Here is a 19,477-nt window from a genome sequence, read left to right on the forward strand (position 1 = left end):
TGGAATGCAAAAGTAAAAGATTGTCCAGTCTCTGTAAAGTGGCTAGTTTATTGACCTTCTCCAAAATTGGGTTTCAGTGAATCTAGTCTCACCAGACAGCTCAGTTCTGCAACCTCTGTTAGAGACCAATTATCTCTTTATTCCACTGCATAACATAATTATTAATGACTCAAATTACATATTTTTTTCTCACAAATACCTGTTGAATGTTACTTCATAATAGTACATTATTCTTCACTGACATCCTAATCTGTATTACAATTTTTATTGGTTTTATAAGTGATTTCAATATCTTAAAATATCAAGATTATTTTACTTCTTTACTATCAATGTTTCTATTATTTTAATTTCATTCCTATTTGCAAATATTTGAGTTTTTTGTAGGATTTTGTGTATGTGCTCATGTAATCAATCATCTTCCAAAGCCATATTTTAGGTTAACAGATTGTTGCTTCCATACATTATTTATTCTAGTATTTTATGATCAACTATTGTATAGCACTTACAATGTAGTTGAGTTGTTAATGTAGCATACCAAATAAGAATACCAAGATCTGATTTTCTCCTGGGGAATATGGAGATATTCCATGCATTAGTGGTCCTGATAAAACACAAGACATATTTCTTATTTCTTTAAGATGATGAAATTACAACATAATAACAAGAAAGAAAACAAATCATACCAGTCATTATTCAGAGTAGTAGAATAAATTAAACTTAAATCGATGCCACTGAGCACTTTAGTATATTGAATATTATAGTGTATGTGGTCATTGTTAACATGCCACACTTCAATAAGTTTTATGTCTATAATACTTGTAAGTTTTAAAATATTCTGGTATGAAAATGAATCATCGCCTCCAGCAGAACCGTTACTGATGATTTCATATCTCAGTTAAATTGAGTTGTAAACCACACCATTGATTACCTCATTGAGCTCATTTTAAATATATATGACTTCTAATGACTTCAAAGGGAAGGAGCTCTTCACTTGTGATGAATGCTAGAACTTCTAATTGGAACACGATTATCTAGAATAATCTTATGTAATCTTAAACTTACAGAAGATGCTGCCAAAGCAATTATGAATTTATAAATTTAGAATTTAAATGTTGTGTTCAAAATGACTTCCTAAAGTCAGAAGGAAGATGGGTCAGTGGTAGACAAGTTTCTCTACCAATAGAGTGGATGCAAGAGATTTTCATGCTCTGCATAGCATTTATTATTTGTATTTCTGTTCTTATTTGATTCTTAGAATTAATTTTTAAATCTTAGGTAATTCTAGAAGCTACTCTTTTATCACCAAATGCTGCTGTTGCTCTGGATAACATCAGTCTGTCCCAGGAATGTGAAATTTCATATAAGTTGCTTCCAAGGACCCACATACTCAACAAAGGTGAGTTTTTTCTTGTGATCGCTGCTTTTAAAGATTGAAATAACAGTTTGCTTTATGAATATGTAAAATATATCCATTTTTTTCAATAATATAACTTACTAATACCTATTATACCTGGATATAGATTATATCATGCCCTTGAAGATTAATCTATCTATCTACCTACCTACCTATCTATCTATCATATATAAACATAGATATTATTTGAGAATCTCCATTTAACAGTTTCATTGGGAAATAACCACCTTGTGTATGTTTACAGTTTTATGGTCTGATTTACATATATGTGAAACAATGAGCACAATAGTTTAAACTATTAATATTGAGACATGCAAAGAAGCAAAATTAATGATTAATTGGTGGGTCAACTACCACGACCTTATTTCTGTTATTTAATTAAACATTTTATTTTCCTAATCGAACACAGCATCATGAGAATTAAAAGAGAAGAAAGGGATCAAAGTTGACATTGAGAATCCTGTAATTGGAAGCAAAATTGTGGCTGAGAGTTCCAAATTGCCACTAAAATTAACCATAGCTGAAGTCTCTCAGAGGAATTCATCTTACGTAGAGAGAAATCTTTTCCTAAATCAACTCAAAACTCATTTATGTGTGCTTCAGTCTGAACATGAGTTCAGTTGGTTATATTATCATTCTAATTAGGACAAAAGTAAATTAATTCTTCCTAAAAGACCAATAGTTTTATACAAAGACACAATATTGCTGCTTTTGAAGTTAATTTAATGATATTTTATAGATTTTTGCTATTGATTTAATAGAATTAGCAGCCAAAATTTAGAGACCAGTCTGGAAGTAGACTGAACCATGGAACCAAACATATGCGTTTTAGTCCACCCATGGTAACCATTTTTTCTACTAATAATTGTGAGGCATAGTGTCCAGAAATGTCCCAGAGATCCTAAATGTGGACGACAGCCTTGGAATACTTTAATTAATATACAAGTGACTGTCCCACTTCAAAGCAATTATTATAGCATAACCCTCATGTTTACATATATGAAGCATCATAAACAAGATGAAAATAAGCAAATTATATTCTGGAGTTGGCTTTTCTGTTGTTTCTTCCTCTCTAGAATAGTTAAAAATTAGTGTTCACAAAGACAATTGTAGATTGCATTTATTCGTTGAAGAAGAGACTATTTTATCCTCTGCATGTCTTTATTTTTGAAGCTGGATTTGAGCCTTTCAAAGTTGCCGGCTGCACTTCGTCCAACCAGATCTGTGATTTCACATCTGACTGCCCAAATAAGGCAGAGGAAGCCAATTGTGGTGAGTGGAATTTTGAACTCATCGCCAAGATTCATCCTACTTAAGGCGTATTCCTTTCTCTGGAAGACAAGTTCTGAGAGCTTTTCACAGCAGAAAGCACTTGCAAGGCAGATCAGCTTTGAAATATGTGCTAGAGTTTAAATTATGTAAGGCAGATCTCAATACTCCAAAGTCTTATTTACTTACTATAAACATTCCTTTATGAAATTCTTTTATTTTTAATTGGGGACTGATTGATTAATTTCAAATTTTCAATGGTGGTTCTGTGGTTTATAATAGCTGTTATTGGTGGTGTTGCATATACATAATTCTAACATCACACATATCACAAGTGTATTTACCTCTTTTCCCCACAGAACCCCAATATCTCTCCATTTCAACCTCCCTTACCACCAGCTCTGATGTGTGGATCAGTTCTTTGGTTGTGTTTCTTTCAGCCCTTTGTTGCTAATTTATTTTGCTTCTTTAGGTCCTTCATGAAAGTGAGATCTGTATCTGTCCCTTTTCTTCTGACTGACCCAATCACCATAGTATCTCTTTTAGTTTAGAAATTCTTTGTGATGTCATAAGAATGCTTACTCTTATTCTAAACAGTCACCAGTCAGTGCTATTGTTGATAGAACACTCTGTTCTACATAAGGATCTTCTTTCAAATGACAAAGCACTAGTAAATAAAGTGGTCACAGAACTATGGGCCCAGGGATAGGGTAGAAGTACAGTAGGTTGGGTGCTTGCCTTGCAAGTGGCTGACTCTGTTTTCTTTTTTCTTTTTTTGGTTTTTGGGCCACACCCTGTGAGGCTCAGGGGTTACTCCTGGCTATGCGCTCAGAAGTTGCTCCTGGCTTCTTGGGGGACCATATGGGACGCCGGGGGATCGAACCGCGGTCCATCCTAGGCTAGCGCAGGCAAGGCAGGCACCTTACCTCCAGCGCCACCGCCTGGCCCCCTGACTCTGTTTTTATTCCCAGAAGCCTGGAAGGGTCTCCAGTGCACCACCAGGAGTATCCCTTGAGTGAACAGCCAGAAGAAAACCCTGAATACTGCCCGATGTGGTCCAAAACCAAAAACTCAAAACTATACTCTATAAGTAGTTCTGGGGCCCCAAAATAAAAAACCCAGAGTTTCCTATAAAAGTAACACACTCTAGAGATTTCTGCTTATTAGCATATATTTTTTACAAGAGTATAAATAGTACACTAGAATTTTAATAGTATTTTTATTTTATTTTATTTTAAAATTTTATTTTATTCAAACAATTGTAATCTACAGAGTTCTTCTTAGTTGAATTTCAGATATACAATTGAAATTGTATATCTTCCCGCCACTGGTGTTAACCACCCTTCACCAATGGACCCAGAGTGCACCCTATACCACTATCCTTTGCCCCCGACCTACCAATATTACAGGTTCCTTTAAGTTTAGATTATTAAAGTTTAGGTCCCTTCATTCTATTATCATTGACTTTGGCTTGGATATTTAGTTCTGTCCTTATTCATTTCCTCACCAATGCATTAGAGACCACTTGGCCCCTGGCCCCAACCTTTCTTTTCCTTCTTCTTAGTTTGATAGAAATATGTGGTAAAATAAAGCAATCTGAGTCCCAAGGTTCAATAAAAAGGTGGGACCCCCAATTTGAAAGATAAGCGATAAAAAGTACAATAAAATAAGATTAAAAACAAGTGTGTGGGGGCAGTTTTTATTTGTTAGTATTTTATTTTAGTTAGTATTTTACTGTTCTATTTCTAATTTTCTTATCATACAACCATCTTTAACCCAATTTGATTTTTATATTTTTATTATACCAGTAATAAATGCCGCCAAAGTGTATTACACTAACTATGAAATTAGGTATTAAATACCTTTGATATATCTTCAAGTTATCTAGGAAAAAAGCCAAATATAAGTTCTGTTTTTTGTTGAATAGATATAAAAGTAATTATTGGACATTTTATACATTGGCATGAGTAGAGGTCCTAACATTCTAATTACTTTGGATCATTTCATTGACTTTTTGTCTTTATTTGCAATATAAAACTTAAATTGCTTAAAGTACACCAAGTATTACACATTTTCAAGGCTGCCTTTCTTCTTCCCTCCCCTCTCTCTATTAGATACTGGTCATGAGTATGGTGCTAAATTAACTTTTTGCAATATTTATCAGCAGCAATCAAAGGCCCAAAACATCACTGTAGCAGGGTGGGCAGAGAAAATCTGAGTATATACCTTCCCTTGGGGCACACTGCTAACAGTGTAGTATTAAAAATATTGTCATACACACAGTAATTTTTATTTGGGCATGATAGAATTAAAACACCTGAGAATGGCCTTTCCAAAATGATTTTACATCAGGGTGTGTCTTAACACTTAGGAAGTATTTCAACTAGTAATCTGCATGTTTCTGTGGTAAAGAATGTTTAAAATTATGTGTCTCGAGTCTAATTTGGCATATGGAGAACAAGCACTACAAGGCTTTGGTAATTGAGTGGTGGCAGGTGTGTTTTAAAGCAATCCTGGACGCCTAAACTGGCCATCTCCCTGCCCAGGTGCTTAGACAGTTTGGCCAATCAGAACTGAATGCCAACATTGTTGAGATAATTTTGTTCTTCTTAGATTAAAATGGTTCCTTTGATTTGTTTCTTCTGGTTAGTTTCTAAAAAGAATGTTTGTAGAAGTTAAGTTTGTGAAACTCATTGCCTTCACCTTTCTTTTTCTGTACTTTTTCTTTTTGCCAAAACAGTATGATTCATGTGGCTCTTCCAAGAAAATAAAAGTCATGTAGATATTGTCAGGAAGTTTCTGGTTTTTGTGGACAAATATTTTGTAGTCACAAAGACTGAAATTGGTAATATTTCATATAATACTAGCTTTCGTTCTAGAAAATAATATCTGTAGGGCAAAATGAAGATTTTATGTGTCAAACAGTATCACTGATGCATTTTCACATGTCCATATTGGATGAACAGGATATATATTTTTCTAGTCTATATTATGTTATATAGATGAGAAAGTCACCATTTTCTTAAGTGACTCAAGTGATTCTGTACTTTGTAAAAACCTTTAATATTTCCAAGCGACATTTGCTGAGTACTATAATTTATTTCTGTCCAGAAGCTGTTTATTCTGAAATGTATGTGCTTTTTTCCCTATCTAAAAATAGAACTAAACAGTTTCTCATTTTCTACTTTTCTGTCTGCTCAGAGGAAAAGCACCATAAGTCAATACTTAGTATATGAATGCAATGCAGTCTAAGCAAAGACAGGCTGACCACGGAGAAAAAAAAGTGACTTATTATTTTTCTGACTTATCTTTTCAAAGTTATATATGTTGCTTGAATTATTATTTATTAAATATAGAATTGCATATATTAAATACTGATATTTCCATAGCTGGGATGCTGAGTAGAATCTGATTTTATATGTATTGCCACATTGGAATCCACCTCCATGCAAATTTTATCCATTACCTACCAACTATAATTGTTGTCTTCTGCACTGACACCAATTTCTTTCTTAACAGAAAAAAATATATTGGGATAAGGTCTAAATTTCTCATAGCTGTATATTTTCTACTGTATATTAACTAAGAGGGTAAAAAAGTGAGAGAGTAAAGGAATGTGAGGCGAGTGAGGAGTGTTTTGAATTAGAATTCTGAATTGCTGAGTGTATTTTAGAGGGGGAATTATTTGATGAGCCTGAGCATATATAAACTTAATTATAAATCTTGTTTTCCTAAAATGTACCTCTAGTGTATGAATTGTTTTTTTTTTTATTTTAATAAAATACTGAATAATAAGATCTAGTTTATTTTTTCTCTTTTATTCTCTGTAGGCCTGATTATAAAGGAAAGAAAGTCTCAAAAATAAACTCAATTTTGCTGATTATTAAATATCTTAAATTTTTACTAAATCCATTTTGGTAACTACATTCCTATGTAGAAAAAAAAGACTATTTTTTCTAAATAAGCTGAATTCTCATTCTCATCTTATATTTTCCTCAAGCACAATTTAGAAACTGGTTACCAGTTTATAAACAAAACAAAACAAAACATGATCACAGTCCAGAAAGAGGAAATTGTAAGAGACATAAATGGAAAGTTGTTTTTGATGAAGGTTCATACTTTATATGACATAAAGCCAAGAAGTTGAGGAAAGGTCCATTCATTCTCATTTATGACACTGATATCCTAGAAAAAACACTGAAAAATATTTCTTCAGACAAGTAAAATCTAGAAAATAACCTTTGATATTTTAACGTATTTTTTCAGCACATCATTATGCTGATTAAAAAAAAAAACCTCAGGGATAAAAAAAGATAATAACAATAAAAATAATTCTTATTCAGCTGAAATGTCTATTCAGGGTGAATTCGATATATTTATTAAAGTATATATTTAAGGTCAAATTCAGTGCATTTTATTATTAAAGATATGTATGTAGTGTAGATTTTTTATGTCACTCATTTATTATTGAGGCCATATACCTGGTGCTGCTTAGATTTCACTCTTTCTTCTGCGATCACTCCTGACATACTCAGAGGGCTATATGGTCCATATGAGGACCCGGGGATCCAACCCATGTTGGCAAATACAAGACAAAAATCCACTGTGCAATCTCTCTGGCCCCTTTGTGTCACTTCTTTGAGTTCTTTTTTATTATTTTTTAATAGCAAAAACAATTATTCTTTATTCTGAAAATTATACATATACATTAGAGCATAAGTTGCTTTTTATGTTGCTATAGGCCTGAATTACTTCAGTCTTTAAAAAAGAGAGTCAATTTCATAAACTTTATTATTATAGAGTTAAAACATTTCCTTCCAGGGCATCTTCCTGGAATCTGGCTTACTATGGCATCTGCCATATAATAGTTGCTCAAGCAATGGTACCTGCCATTATTATTTTTTCCTCTCTATTTTTTCTTTTGGAGGTGGTTGGGATTGAGCCCATTTCCTGCTACTACTGAGGTATACCCACAGCCTCTATCTCTCTCATTACTTTTATTTGGGTAGGGGAGTTCTGGGTCATACCTAGTGGTAGTTGGAACTTGTTCCTGGCTCTCTGCTCAGAAATGTTCTCTGTGATGAGACTATTTATGATGTGGGGAATCCTTTATAGTGAGAAGGATTAAACTGGGTCAGTTACATTCAAGTCAAGCATCTTATCTACTGAATTACTATTTCACTGGTCTTAGTATATTTTTAAGTGCGAGAAATATTAGAATCATTATCAAAGTCAAAATCTTAGCTAATTATCGATACTTCTTATTTTTTTAACAGATGTTCCAAATGTACATGTTCGTAATATTACCTTGGACTTGTGATTCTTTACCTGATTCTGTTCTCTCTGTGTTAATGGAGATTTTTCATTAAAAAAGATAGTGAATGTGAACCATGAAAATCTCACATAGGTTGTTAGTATATATGAGAAATATTAAATAGCTATCTATGACTTTGCTATACTTGTTTCTTCTCAATAAACTGCTTCCCCCAGGCAGAGCTTTCTGGCTATGTCCTTGTTTAACTTGGGTAAGTCTCAAAAACACTCACTATGGGGCCAAAGTAATAGTAACAGCAGATAAAGTACTTGTCTTGCATGCAGTTGACCTGGTTTAGTCCCTGGCACCCCATATGATTCCGTGAGCCCCACAAGGAGTGGTCCCTGAGCACAGAGTCAAGAGTAAGCCCTGAGCACAGTAGGGTGTCCCCTACTTCCCCCAAAAGATTCATTCTGGCCCAAAACATATATTCAGAGTTGTGATACTACTAGGTATCAGAATTTTGTGAAGGTTCTTGGGTGGGGTATATTTAATATATACAACATTATGTAGTATGTAGCTTTCATTCCATTAATAATATGCTTTTAAAGTTCCTAGTGTTTTCTGGCTTGATATAGTAATAATTTTTTTGCTAATAATCTACTATGGGGGAGGAATCTCAGTTTATTTATCTATGTATTTGGTATAAGCATCTTGGTTGCTTCCTAGTTTTGGCAATTCCAAATAAAATTCCCATAATATCTATGTGAAGATTTCAGTACAAAGTTTTTGCCCCTTTGGACAACCCCAAGAAACAATTTCCTATACATTTTTAAACTTTTCTTGTGATAGTATCATCAGCTATCTTCTGTGTAGCTGGTGTTGATTCCTTGCAAATTAAGGCTCTCTAGGGATTATCCCAAACTTGGGATAAAAGAAAAGTCTGCAGCAGAGAATCTCAAATGAGACAGGACTTGATTTTGCATTTTTCTTTTCATCACAAGTTTCACTGATTCCTACATAAGTTCATTTTCCTTTGCCTCCTTGAATAGCTCTAAGAATGACTGTAATGTTGAAGGGGGTTGGACCTATAGGTCAGTCCTTCATGAATCTCTACTTTCTTTTCCCAGAGGCAGTGACTATCATTTTATTACATAATTTAAAGGCAAAGAGTAGTTTTACCCCGAATAATGAAAAAGCTGTTATAATGTCATTAGCTTTTCTTCTTACATTCATGAACAGATAAGCATACATTTCAAAAATACTATGTCAGCTAGCTGATATCTGAGCACCCCAAGCATAAAGCCTTGTGTACAGTGAACCCCAAATCAATGACATCAGCAATTGTAAAGCAATCCAGGTTGATTTTGATTAGGCCAATAATTGATAAAGTTGATAGATATTCTAGAAATAGCAAACAATTCAAATCACAAATAGTTAAACAAAACTGGTACATGATGTTTCTGATTGGGAAATTGTGCATATTTCATTTTTAAGATCTATATCTAAGGAGTTAAGCTGAAGAGGTATAGACTTGATTATAAGAAAACCAGAAGAAGAATTTTTGTTTCTCAGTCTCTAGCTACATCTCTGATAAATTGGATGGGTTTTAAAATATATTGAAATCTAAATATTTAAGAATAGGCTATGTAGAAAGGCATCTTTGAAGTTTAATAATATAAACAGTTAAAATATCAATCTTTAGAGGACCATATCTAAGAGAACCCTAAGATGTTTGCAGTCATGTCTTCAATTTTACAATCATGTAAATATTAATTTACTTCCTCTGGATAGCACAAGATAAGTTTCCCTTTCAGGTAGCTATGCGGGAGATATGATAGAGTTGCATTATATTTTTCCTTTTATACTTGCATAACAAGAATTTCTGAATTTTGATTCAGATTGTCTGTGGCAGGAATCACAAGTTATTTGCTCCTCCAAGGATTGATTTTATATTTACATATTTTAATCTCCTAGAATTAATGTGATACATTTTTGTATCACATATTTATGTAGAGGACTGGCCTTTAAACCCACAGATCATTATAACATTTATTTTAATATTCATACTTATTTTTCACTTTCAAATAATATTTAATTTTGATTTAACATATTTCTAAACTTACCTTAGGAATATTTATTCTAAATAAAATAGAGCTTTATATGATTTCTCATCATTACCATATACTGAAATGTAGTATTTCTCACTTACTAAAGCCATTGCAAAACACTAAAACATGTTTTTAAATATATTTGTACCCTCCCTGACTTCCAATAAAATGTGAAAGTTCTAGAGCCGGCACGGTGGCGCTAGAGGTAAGGCATCTGCCTTACCTGTGTTTGCCTAGGATGGACCGCAATTCGATCCCCCAGAGTCCCATGTGGTCCCCCAAGCCAGGAGCCATTTCTGAGCACATAGCCAGGAGTAACCCCTGAGAGTCACCAGGTGTGTCCCAAAAACCAAAAAAAAAAAAAAAAAAAAAAAGTGAAAGTTCTCTGTTGGTCTTGTTTTAGATAGAAAATATTATAGAAAATAAGTATATACTGAAACATGAAGATATATAAATCAAATTATATTGAGACCCTCATAATTTAGAAAGATAGTACAATATTGCTATTGTTTTTCTTTGTATAAATAGGAATTTTCAAAATTGAAAATGATTGATTAGTTTAAATCATTAGTTTAAACCAGCCTTACCATTTTGAGTTTCATAATTTGATGACTTGATACTTTGCTAAAGTTATTTCTTTAGTCTAAATTTCTTATATAAAGAAGGACATTTTGAGGTTCATTACGATCTCTTTATACAGAAATAGTGAGTGGCTTGAGATTTCCATGGTGGAAATTTTCATTCTTTATTTCTATATGTCAATGAAAGCAAACCCCATTCTATAATAGATTATGAGGTAATAGCTTAGAATTCTCATGAGGCAAATTCAGATGATCCTTTTATGGTTTAATCTCTTTTTGAAGTCTAAGGACAATGAATAGTTATAACTAATAGTTTCAGAAAGGCGTGTTTAAATAGAAGTCAGAATAATTGATTTAACCTCTCTACAATTTTCTAACATTATGACCTTTGCTAAGATAATAAAATAATGTAAAAATATAAATAATAAAATAGTGTAGGTTTTAAATAGAAGCCTCCTGGCCTAATCCCAGGGGATTGGACAGACATGGGTCTGGAAGCAAATACCAACACAGGAAATAATACACACACAGTTGTGGAGATCAAACAGGCTCAGGGACTTCCACTGCAAGCCTTTGGCTCACTAGTCCTAAAACCAGCAAACAGAAAATTTAGTAGTAGAAAACCAAAACGACAAACTGTTTCTTCCTGAGACCAAGAGACTTTATTGGGAACCCAAAAACCATACCTAGGGCACAATAGCAGTTTAAGGCACCAATCCAAAAGATGCTTCAATTCAAAGATGCTTCCATCCAATGAGTAGTAGGCTTATCCTGAATAGGATAGAAACCCACATCCAGGGGGAGGAGAATAGGCTATCTAAGACACCAATCCAAAAGGGATCTTCAATCCAAAGGTGTATCCATCCAATACATAACAGGCAAATCCTGAATAGAATGGAAACCCTCACCTAACATAGGTTCTCCACATCTTATTTTCCTCTAAACTGACAATGATGACTTTCCTTAGGTTTATTCTGAAAGTAATATTAAATAGACATTCTATTATGTAAGATGCTTTGTAATAACCATCATCTCCAATACCACATTACTATTTGTATAATTTCCCTTATTTCTTCTTTTAGTTTGTTCTTTTCTTCTCCTGAATACTTTTGTGGAAGTTAACATATTTTTCTATATATTTACCTGAAAGAATCATTCATTTGATTCTCAAAAGTTAGATATATATTATATACATATAAATGATGTATATATTAAGCTCTTAAAAACTCAAGCTTTAGGCAAAAATTATAATGGCTATAATAGATCTAAAATTTTCAGTACTAAATTTTTGTGGTTTAGTATATATTACTCTATAAGAACTCAGCCTTCCAGAATGTGATAATAGCAAGAATATTTCAGAATAAGCAAAGGCAGACATTGGTAATTCTATAAACTACATGACTAAACTGATATTTCATAAAAAGAATATTTGCCAAAAATTTGAATTCCTTAAATTGGGATTTTTGCCTTTTTAATTTCGAATGTTATAAAGTCAACTAGATTTTTTGTCAATTAGGATCACTTTTTCCTCATGTGTGCTCTTGAATAGACTCAGAGAAGTGTAACAAGGTGCTTTCCAAGAGGGCTAAAAGATAGTGCAGAAACTGAAGTCTTGTGCTTACATATGCTAATGCTGGCTCAATCCCTAATACCACATAAAGTGCCCAAGAACAGAGCCCAGAGTAAGCCTTGAGCACCACTAATTCCCTCTTCTCTTCCCAACACCCAGCCAATAAAAGAAAAAATATTAAAACAAAGCAAGTTGGGTAGGAGAAATAGCAATGAGGTAAGGTGTTTGCCTTGCATGCAGAAGGACGTTAGTTCGAATCCCGGCATCCCATATGGTCCCCTGAGCCTGCCACGAGCGATTTCTGAGTGAAGAGCCAGGAGTAACCCCTGTGTGACTCAAAATACAAAAAAAAAAAAAAAAAAGCAAGTTGACTTCCACGGAATTCTACTCCTTTTAAAGAGTGTATAATTTCGGAGAATAGCCTAAGAGACTTTATTTTGTTCCTCAGTTTTCAAATGCGACTTTGAAGCCAGTAGCTGCGGCTGGTTTGAAGCCCTCCCTGAGGACCACTTTGACTGGGTGTGGGGCTCAAGAAGCAACCTTTCTGTTGATGTGGAACACCAGGCACCACCTCTGGATCATACGAGCAGCACACCTCAAGGTAGGACACAAGCTGAAGCTCTTTTGTACCATTCCTGTTGTCCTATCAGCTCTGAGGAGATAATCAATGAAAAAGGGTCAATGATGTCTAAGAAATAGTAGGACAAGTGGATGTTGTTTGTTACACACTGAACATTGCTTTAAAAAGGAAAGAAAGAATGAATGAAAGGAAAAAAGAAAAGAGAAAAATCATTCATTGCCTCATGGAAATCTATGATTTTTATGAAAATTAAAAAAATTGCACCCCTACAGGATTGTTTTAGTGTGCTCATTCTAGGTCTGAAATTGATTTACATAGATCCTCTCCTTGAGGAGTGGTGGGAGGAAGTAGAGAGCTGATGGTGAATTGACTCAAATCATCAATTATTCTGGACATTATTTACAGTCCTTTGTAAATAATTGTATATTTCAGGAGAATCTGTCACTTTCATGTATTTTTATCGCTCTGTAGTTCTGATTTTAGTTGTCAATAGTCAATGTGGAGTTGAGACAAATAGCTTTATTTGTGAAGCCTAGAGATTAATATGTACTTGTTCTTGTTTTTCTATAGGGCATTTTATGTTCATTCTGAAGAACCGTAGCAGTTTGTCACAAGTTGCTAAACTCCAGAGTCCAACTTTCAGCCAGTCAGGACCTGGGTGCACACTTTCCTTCTGGTAAATATAAAAATAATGGACAATTCACCTAGCATGGGTTGTGAGCATTTGCAAATCTCCTCCTGAATCTATGAAATGTTCTCATCTGCCTTCATTTAAAGCAATAAGAGCTAATTCATTAATTGCACATAATTTGTACTGTGCTTAAAGCATGTATCAATAAATGCTGTGTTTTTGTTGAGGTAAAAGGGACTGTTTTGGAGGGAAATGTGTGGAAGGGATGAGTGTTGGACATTGTGTGACTGAAACTCAATGATAAACAACGTTGTAACTCTGTATCTCATGGTAATTCAACTAAAGAATTTATTTATTAAAAAAAGAGAAAGGAAAAATGAAAAAAAAATCTCTCCAATAGTGGGTTAGAAGCTAGTTAGCACTGCTTCACTCTCTGGTATTTGAGAAAAACTGCCTAGATCCTGACACCAGAGAAGTCCCCTTAGCAGATAAGCTCAGACCTGCGTGCAAGCACAGTGACTAAGAAATAAAAAGGGGATTTATGATAATTATTAATTGACTGTGGTTGAACAACTGAGTGGAAGAGTCTAAAACTTAAGTATCTAGCCTGTCCCAGAAGTCATTTTCTGTTTCCCGTGTTTGCTCTTTTTCAGGTTTTATAACTATGGCATGTCAGTGGGAGCAGCTGAGCTACAGCTTCATATGGAAAAGTCCAGTGATTCTACAGTCCTTTGGAGAGTCTTATATAACCAGGGTGACCAGTGGTCTCGGGCAGCCATTCAGCTTGGACGCCTCACTCAACCTTTCCATTTGACCCTCGATAAAGTCAGTCTTGGCATCTATGATGGTGTCTCTGCTATTGACGACATCCAATTTGAAAACTGCTCTCTTCCCTTCCCTGCTGAGAGCTGTGATGGACCAGATAATTTCTGGTGTCAACACACTAGAGCCTGCATAGAAAAGTCCCGAATCTGTGATCTGGTGGATGATTGTGGGGATCACAGTGATGAGGATGACTGCGGTAAGTTTTCTTCTTCCTTCCTTCCTTTGGCAATACAGCTCCAACATGGCAATATTTCTTGAAAGGAAAAAGTGGTGGCATTAGAATGCCTATTTCTCTGTTTAATTTCAATCTGGGCCTATTTTTTTCAGAACATATTAGCTATCAGTTATTCAGGCCCTGTTTTCTGAGATACTTTTTAGGGTCTGTTTTTATTTAAGTGTGAAACTACACAAAATCATTTCTGAAGACTGAGCATGTGGCCAGAACGAGGCAGATGATACAAAATCTGCCACTGTAGTGCCAGTTTTGTCACAGCATGATGTTTGCCTCATGCCCCACAGGAGATGGCACCAGAATTACTCACTGTGTGTGTTCAATTCATATTGTATCAGGACTGAGTAGTGAGGGGATTTCCAGGGAAGCCTCTCTCCTGTTTCCCCTTCATGCCATCAGTCCCTACATTTGGTATAGGCAGCTGATCTGGGGTTTTAGAGATGTTATAATTTGTTCTTGCCTGCCTTCTCTTGTCCTGAGCTCCCTTCATTTATTGTTTCAGGGTTATCTGTCAGGTCAGGCTTACCTTCATTGCCAGACACATGACTAAAGTGCCTAGTTAAAGGACAGCTGACATTTAAAAAATTAATTTATGGAAATGAATGTAGAATTACTTCATTCCAAACCCTGTCCTCTATGGACAAATATTGGGAAGTGTTAATTGTAGCCCATTTATATGAAATGAATTCTTGTCAACAAAATCCCTAAGACTTGAAAAATTAATTTATATTATTTTAGAAATGTAGGTAGCATATTCAATAGGTAAGAGATTAGTTATTCTTATTTTTTATGCTATCCTCCCTATGCTATTATTTTCATGACACATTTTCTACATAATATGGGCTATTCTTTTGTGTTAAATACTCTAAAAGTGTATTTTTAAAAAATTGTTACTTTTGCTTAATATTTGTTACAAACACTCAAATACACAAGTACTTAGTGATTTTTATTGCAATATACTGCTCAATGTAAGGATACATATCACTTTGTAATTTTTCTATAAACAATGCATTTATGCTGCTTGATTTTTTTCATTTTCTCCTTTCTGGATTTTGGGCAATACCCTGTGGTGTTCAGGGCTCACTCCTCTCCTGGCTCTGTACTCAGAGATTACTTCTGAAGGGGCTTAGGAAGACAATATGGGATATCAGTGATTGAACTTGTTGATTGCCTGCAAAGCAAGTGTTTTACCCCCAGGACTACTTCTCTTCTTCCTTCCTTCCTTCCTTCCTTCCTTCCTTCCTTCCTTCCTTCCTTCCTTCCTTCCTTCCTTCCTTCCTTCCTTCCTTCCTTCCTTCCTTCCTTCCTTCCTTCCTTCCTTCCTTCCTTCCTTCCTTCCTTCCTTATGTATGCCAGCAGAACTTTATTTTAGATATCTATGTATATGTGTGAAAGTGTCTTTAACATCTATGAGTACGAAAGGAATTAGTGGATAGTGGAGAGTATACTATGACAACTTAGATAATGCCAACTTGCTCTCTAGATAATTATAATAACTGAGATTCCATCTGGCAGAATTTAAGAGTTCTGTTAGTGACATAATATCCCTAAATGCACTATGGGTAGAATCTGGCAGGTAAGCCAGAAATGAACAGACTAGTATTAAGTAAGAATACATTAGATCAATATATTATTAAACTCTAAGAAAAATCCAAAACTTTCAAATTTCAAGTATGCCTCAAGAAGAGAATGAATAAATGAGACTATACATATTCTTTTTGTTTGTTTTGGACCACACCTAGTTGCACTCAGGGATTATTACCGGTGGGTTGGGGAATATTATGGGTTGCAGAGAATGGAACTCAGGTAAACCATAGGCAAGGCAAACTCCTTACTCACTGTACTCTCTCTAGCCTCAGAATATGAATATTCCTAACAATAAAAATCAACCAAGAATTCATAAATCAAAAATATAAAGAGGACCTATAGATAGTACTGAATTATTTAGGGTATAAGCTAGGCATGCATTTGACCTGGGTTTTATCTCCAGAACCAGGTGGTCCCCTGAGCATCTTTAAATGCAGCCCTGGAAGACTTCAGCTTTTATGAGGTTTCCTGGGTATTCTTAGCACAACAGGGCTAAGCAGCACCATATCCTGGGAATTCCTGCATCAAACTCCTGGCCTGAGAATCACCAGTGGGCCCTGCTGAACCTACTGACCACTGCTTGGGAGCAATGCCCCATAAAAGGAAAAGGACATTTCAAAATAGTGCTAAAAATGGTCATGTGGGTCAGCTTTATTAATGGGCAACAATGGCAAGAAAGAAACTTCCTGGCTAGTGGAAATGTGGTTAGAACATTGGTGTTGCTGTATCTGTTAGAAAAATGCATTCAACTGCACTTTGAAATATACACACATTTTATTGAACATAAATTCAACATTAATATTTAAAAGAACATAAGAAGAAATTTAAGATATCAAAGACATAATATTGGGCATACATATTAGCAATATTTGCTCTGCCTCCCTATGAAGAGAATCGGTCCTTCATTCATGAGCAACCACCAAGGGTGCATTTGTCTTTTCTTTATTTTTTTTAATTGAGGTATAATCAGCAGATTTTAAGCCTGTCTCCTTTCAGAGTTATAATTAAGAATCTCTTGTAACAGTTCATCAAGTGTGTAGATTGTGTTTATTTACTGTGACTACAAAGTCAGGACCTGTGGCAGCTAAAGTTTGGGCCTTTTCACCACCTTTAACTATTTCAGAGTTTGTAGAATTGGAATAACCAAAGGAAACTAGAAGTTTCAAGGACATAATAGAGAGAAAAAATGACCAGTCCTGAGATGGCACTGCACCAACTGTGAGGCACCTGAATGCATATGGCATAAATGAATGTATGTAGATGAAGTAGTGGAACTGAGATCCTACAACCCTGAGAAAGGGTTTCTGGGATGGACTTCTAGATGTTTTAATATTTTGTCCTTATAATTTGGTAAGGGTGGAGCTTAAAGATTAGTCAGCTATGTGCTGCAATTGCATCTACCTTAAAATATTTTGAATAGTGAAGGACAGATTGTCCTAGACAGAATCTTCATCAGGTGCAAAATTTTGAGTGTGCAAGAACTTAAAACTGGAGCCAGATGGTGCAGAGAAGACTGGCAAACACCCATCTCTGAATCATCCTGGGTGATTGCTAAAGGAGTGTATCTCAGGTTCAACCTCATTTGAGTAAATGATTATTCTTACAGGGTTTTACCAGGGAGTAAGGTATGAGGCCACATACATCTATTATTACTGTTTCACTCAGTTTGGAATTTGGTGCCAAGGGAACTGAAAAAAAAATAATGTTTGGTCCAATTAAATAAGCACCTTTGGACATGAATTCTGGGCTTTGATGTTTTGTTTTAGTGCTCTGTGGTGATTCAAATATTCATTTCTTGCAATAGCTAGAATTATGGCACAGAACTGGAGAAGGAATAGGAAGATAAGACAATAGGGAAGCCATGGTGAAAGTTGAAAGTGATTATACATTCAGTTCATTAAAATGATTTATTGGGCCCTGAGAGATGTACAGAAACAGACAAAGCATTTTCTTGCACACAGTTGACCTGGGTTTGATCCCTGGCATCCCATAGGATTATCCCTGTCCGGATTTAATGCTTAGCCATTCAGGTGTGGTCTAGAAACAAATTATCTAGAATTCATTCATCCTTTCAAATCTTTTAATTTTGCATTCAAACATGAAAATATTTTGATCTTGATAAAAACAAAGAATAGCAACATATTATTATTCATTTTTTTAAATTCTGAATTGACTTTTGCTTGTAAAACCAATTTCAGCACCTGAACTACAATGTAACTTTGAAAATGGAAGTTGTAACTGGGAGCAAGACACAGAAGACGACTTCAACTGGACCCGGAACCAGGGTCCCACTGCAACCCTAAACACAGGCCCAATGAAGGATAATACTCTAGGCACAGCTCAAGGGCACTATCTCTACATAGAGTCCTCGGAGCCACAGGCTTTCCAAGACAGAGCTGTCTTGCTCAGCCCCATCTTTAACAGCACTGATACGGAAGGCTGTTCCTTCCGCTTCTATTACCACATGTTTGGGAAGCACATTTACAGGCTGGCTGTCTACCAGCGAGTCTGGAGTAACACAAAGGGCCAGCTGCTGTGGCAGATATTCGGAGATCAAAGCAACAGATGGATAAGGAACCACCTGTCCATTTCCAGTACGCAGCCATTTCAGGTAAGGATAATGGGCTTTCTGATGAAGTGCATCTGGTTGTTGAAAGAGGCTGCACAGTTGCTATAATCTTGAATTCAAAGCAAACTGGGGTTTGCTTCTTTACTTTGACACCCATTCATCATTTAATTAAGGTTGTACCAAAGCTCGTTAAGTTGTTTTTCTCCTTGGCTACCCTTGTAAAAAAAAATGTGATCAAAAGCTTTAAAGAGGGATGCAGTAAAAACAGCTGCAGGTCCCTGTGTGTTTCTAATAATTGTTCTACTGAAGAAGAAAAAAAATACTGAAAGGAAAGTGTGTGATATGATCTCTTGTGTTCTGCAAAATAGCTCAGACTTTAAAGTATGTTTTGGGGCTGGATCCATAGTTCAATGGGTAAGGTGGTTTTTTTTTTTTTTTGTTTTGTTTTTTTTTGTTTTTTTTTTTTTGTTTTGGACCACACCCGTTTGACGCTCAGGGGTTACTCCTGGCTATGCGCTCAGAAATCGGCCCTGGCTTGGGGGGACCATATGGGACGCCGGATGATCGAACCGCGGTCCGTCCTACACTAGCGCTTGCAAGGCAGACACCTTACCTCTAGCGCCACCTTCCCGGCCCCGGGTAAGGTGTTTTTACCTTGCATGCAATCAACCCTGGATTTGATCCCTGGTATCCCATATGGTCCCCTGAGCCCACCAGGAGTGATTTTTTTTTAGGGTTCAAGTTGACACCCGGCTCTGAGAGTCAAAGACCACCTCCGATAATGCAAGCTGAAAAAAGGGAGTTTATTTGGTTAACCAAGATCTGAGCCCTTGACAAGGACCCTGAGTTGAATC

At 35.4% G+C, this 19,477-nt stretch overlaps 1 protein-coding gene across 1 annotated transcript in view; it reads left to right on the top strand.

Annotated features, from left to right (window-relative positions):
• The window catches only part of MALRD1 (MAM and LDL receptor class A domain containing 1), a 516,995-nt gene that overhangs the window by 111,663 nt on the left and 385,855 nt on the right, over positions 1-19,477 (top strand). Inside the window, exons 15-19 of the mRNA XM_049777533.1 lie at positions 1,276-1,396; positions 12,648-12,800; positions 13,350-13,455; positions 14,064-14,431; positions 18,253-18,700. Of these exons, the coding sequence (XP_049633490.1) occupies positions 1,276-1,396; positions 12,648-12,800; positions 13,350-13,455; positions 14,064-14,431; positions 18,253-18,700 (1,196 nt within the window). The remainder of the gene's footprint in view (positions 1-1,275; positions 1,397-12,647; positions 12,801-13,349; positions 13,456-14,063; positions 14,432-18,252; positions 18,701-19,477) is intronic.

The sequence above is a fragment of the Suncus etruscus genome, chromosome 7, assembly GCF_024139225.1.
Source record: "Suncus etruscus isolate mSunEtr1 chromosome 7, mSunEtr1.pri.cur, whole genome shotgun sequence".
NCBI lineage: Eukaryota > Metazoa > Chordata > Mammalia > Eulipotyphla > Soricidae > Suncus > Suncus etruscus.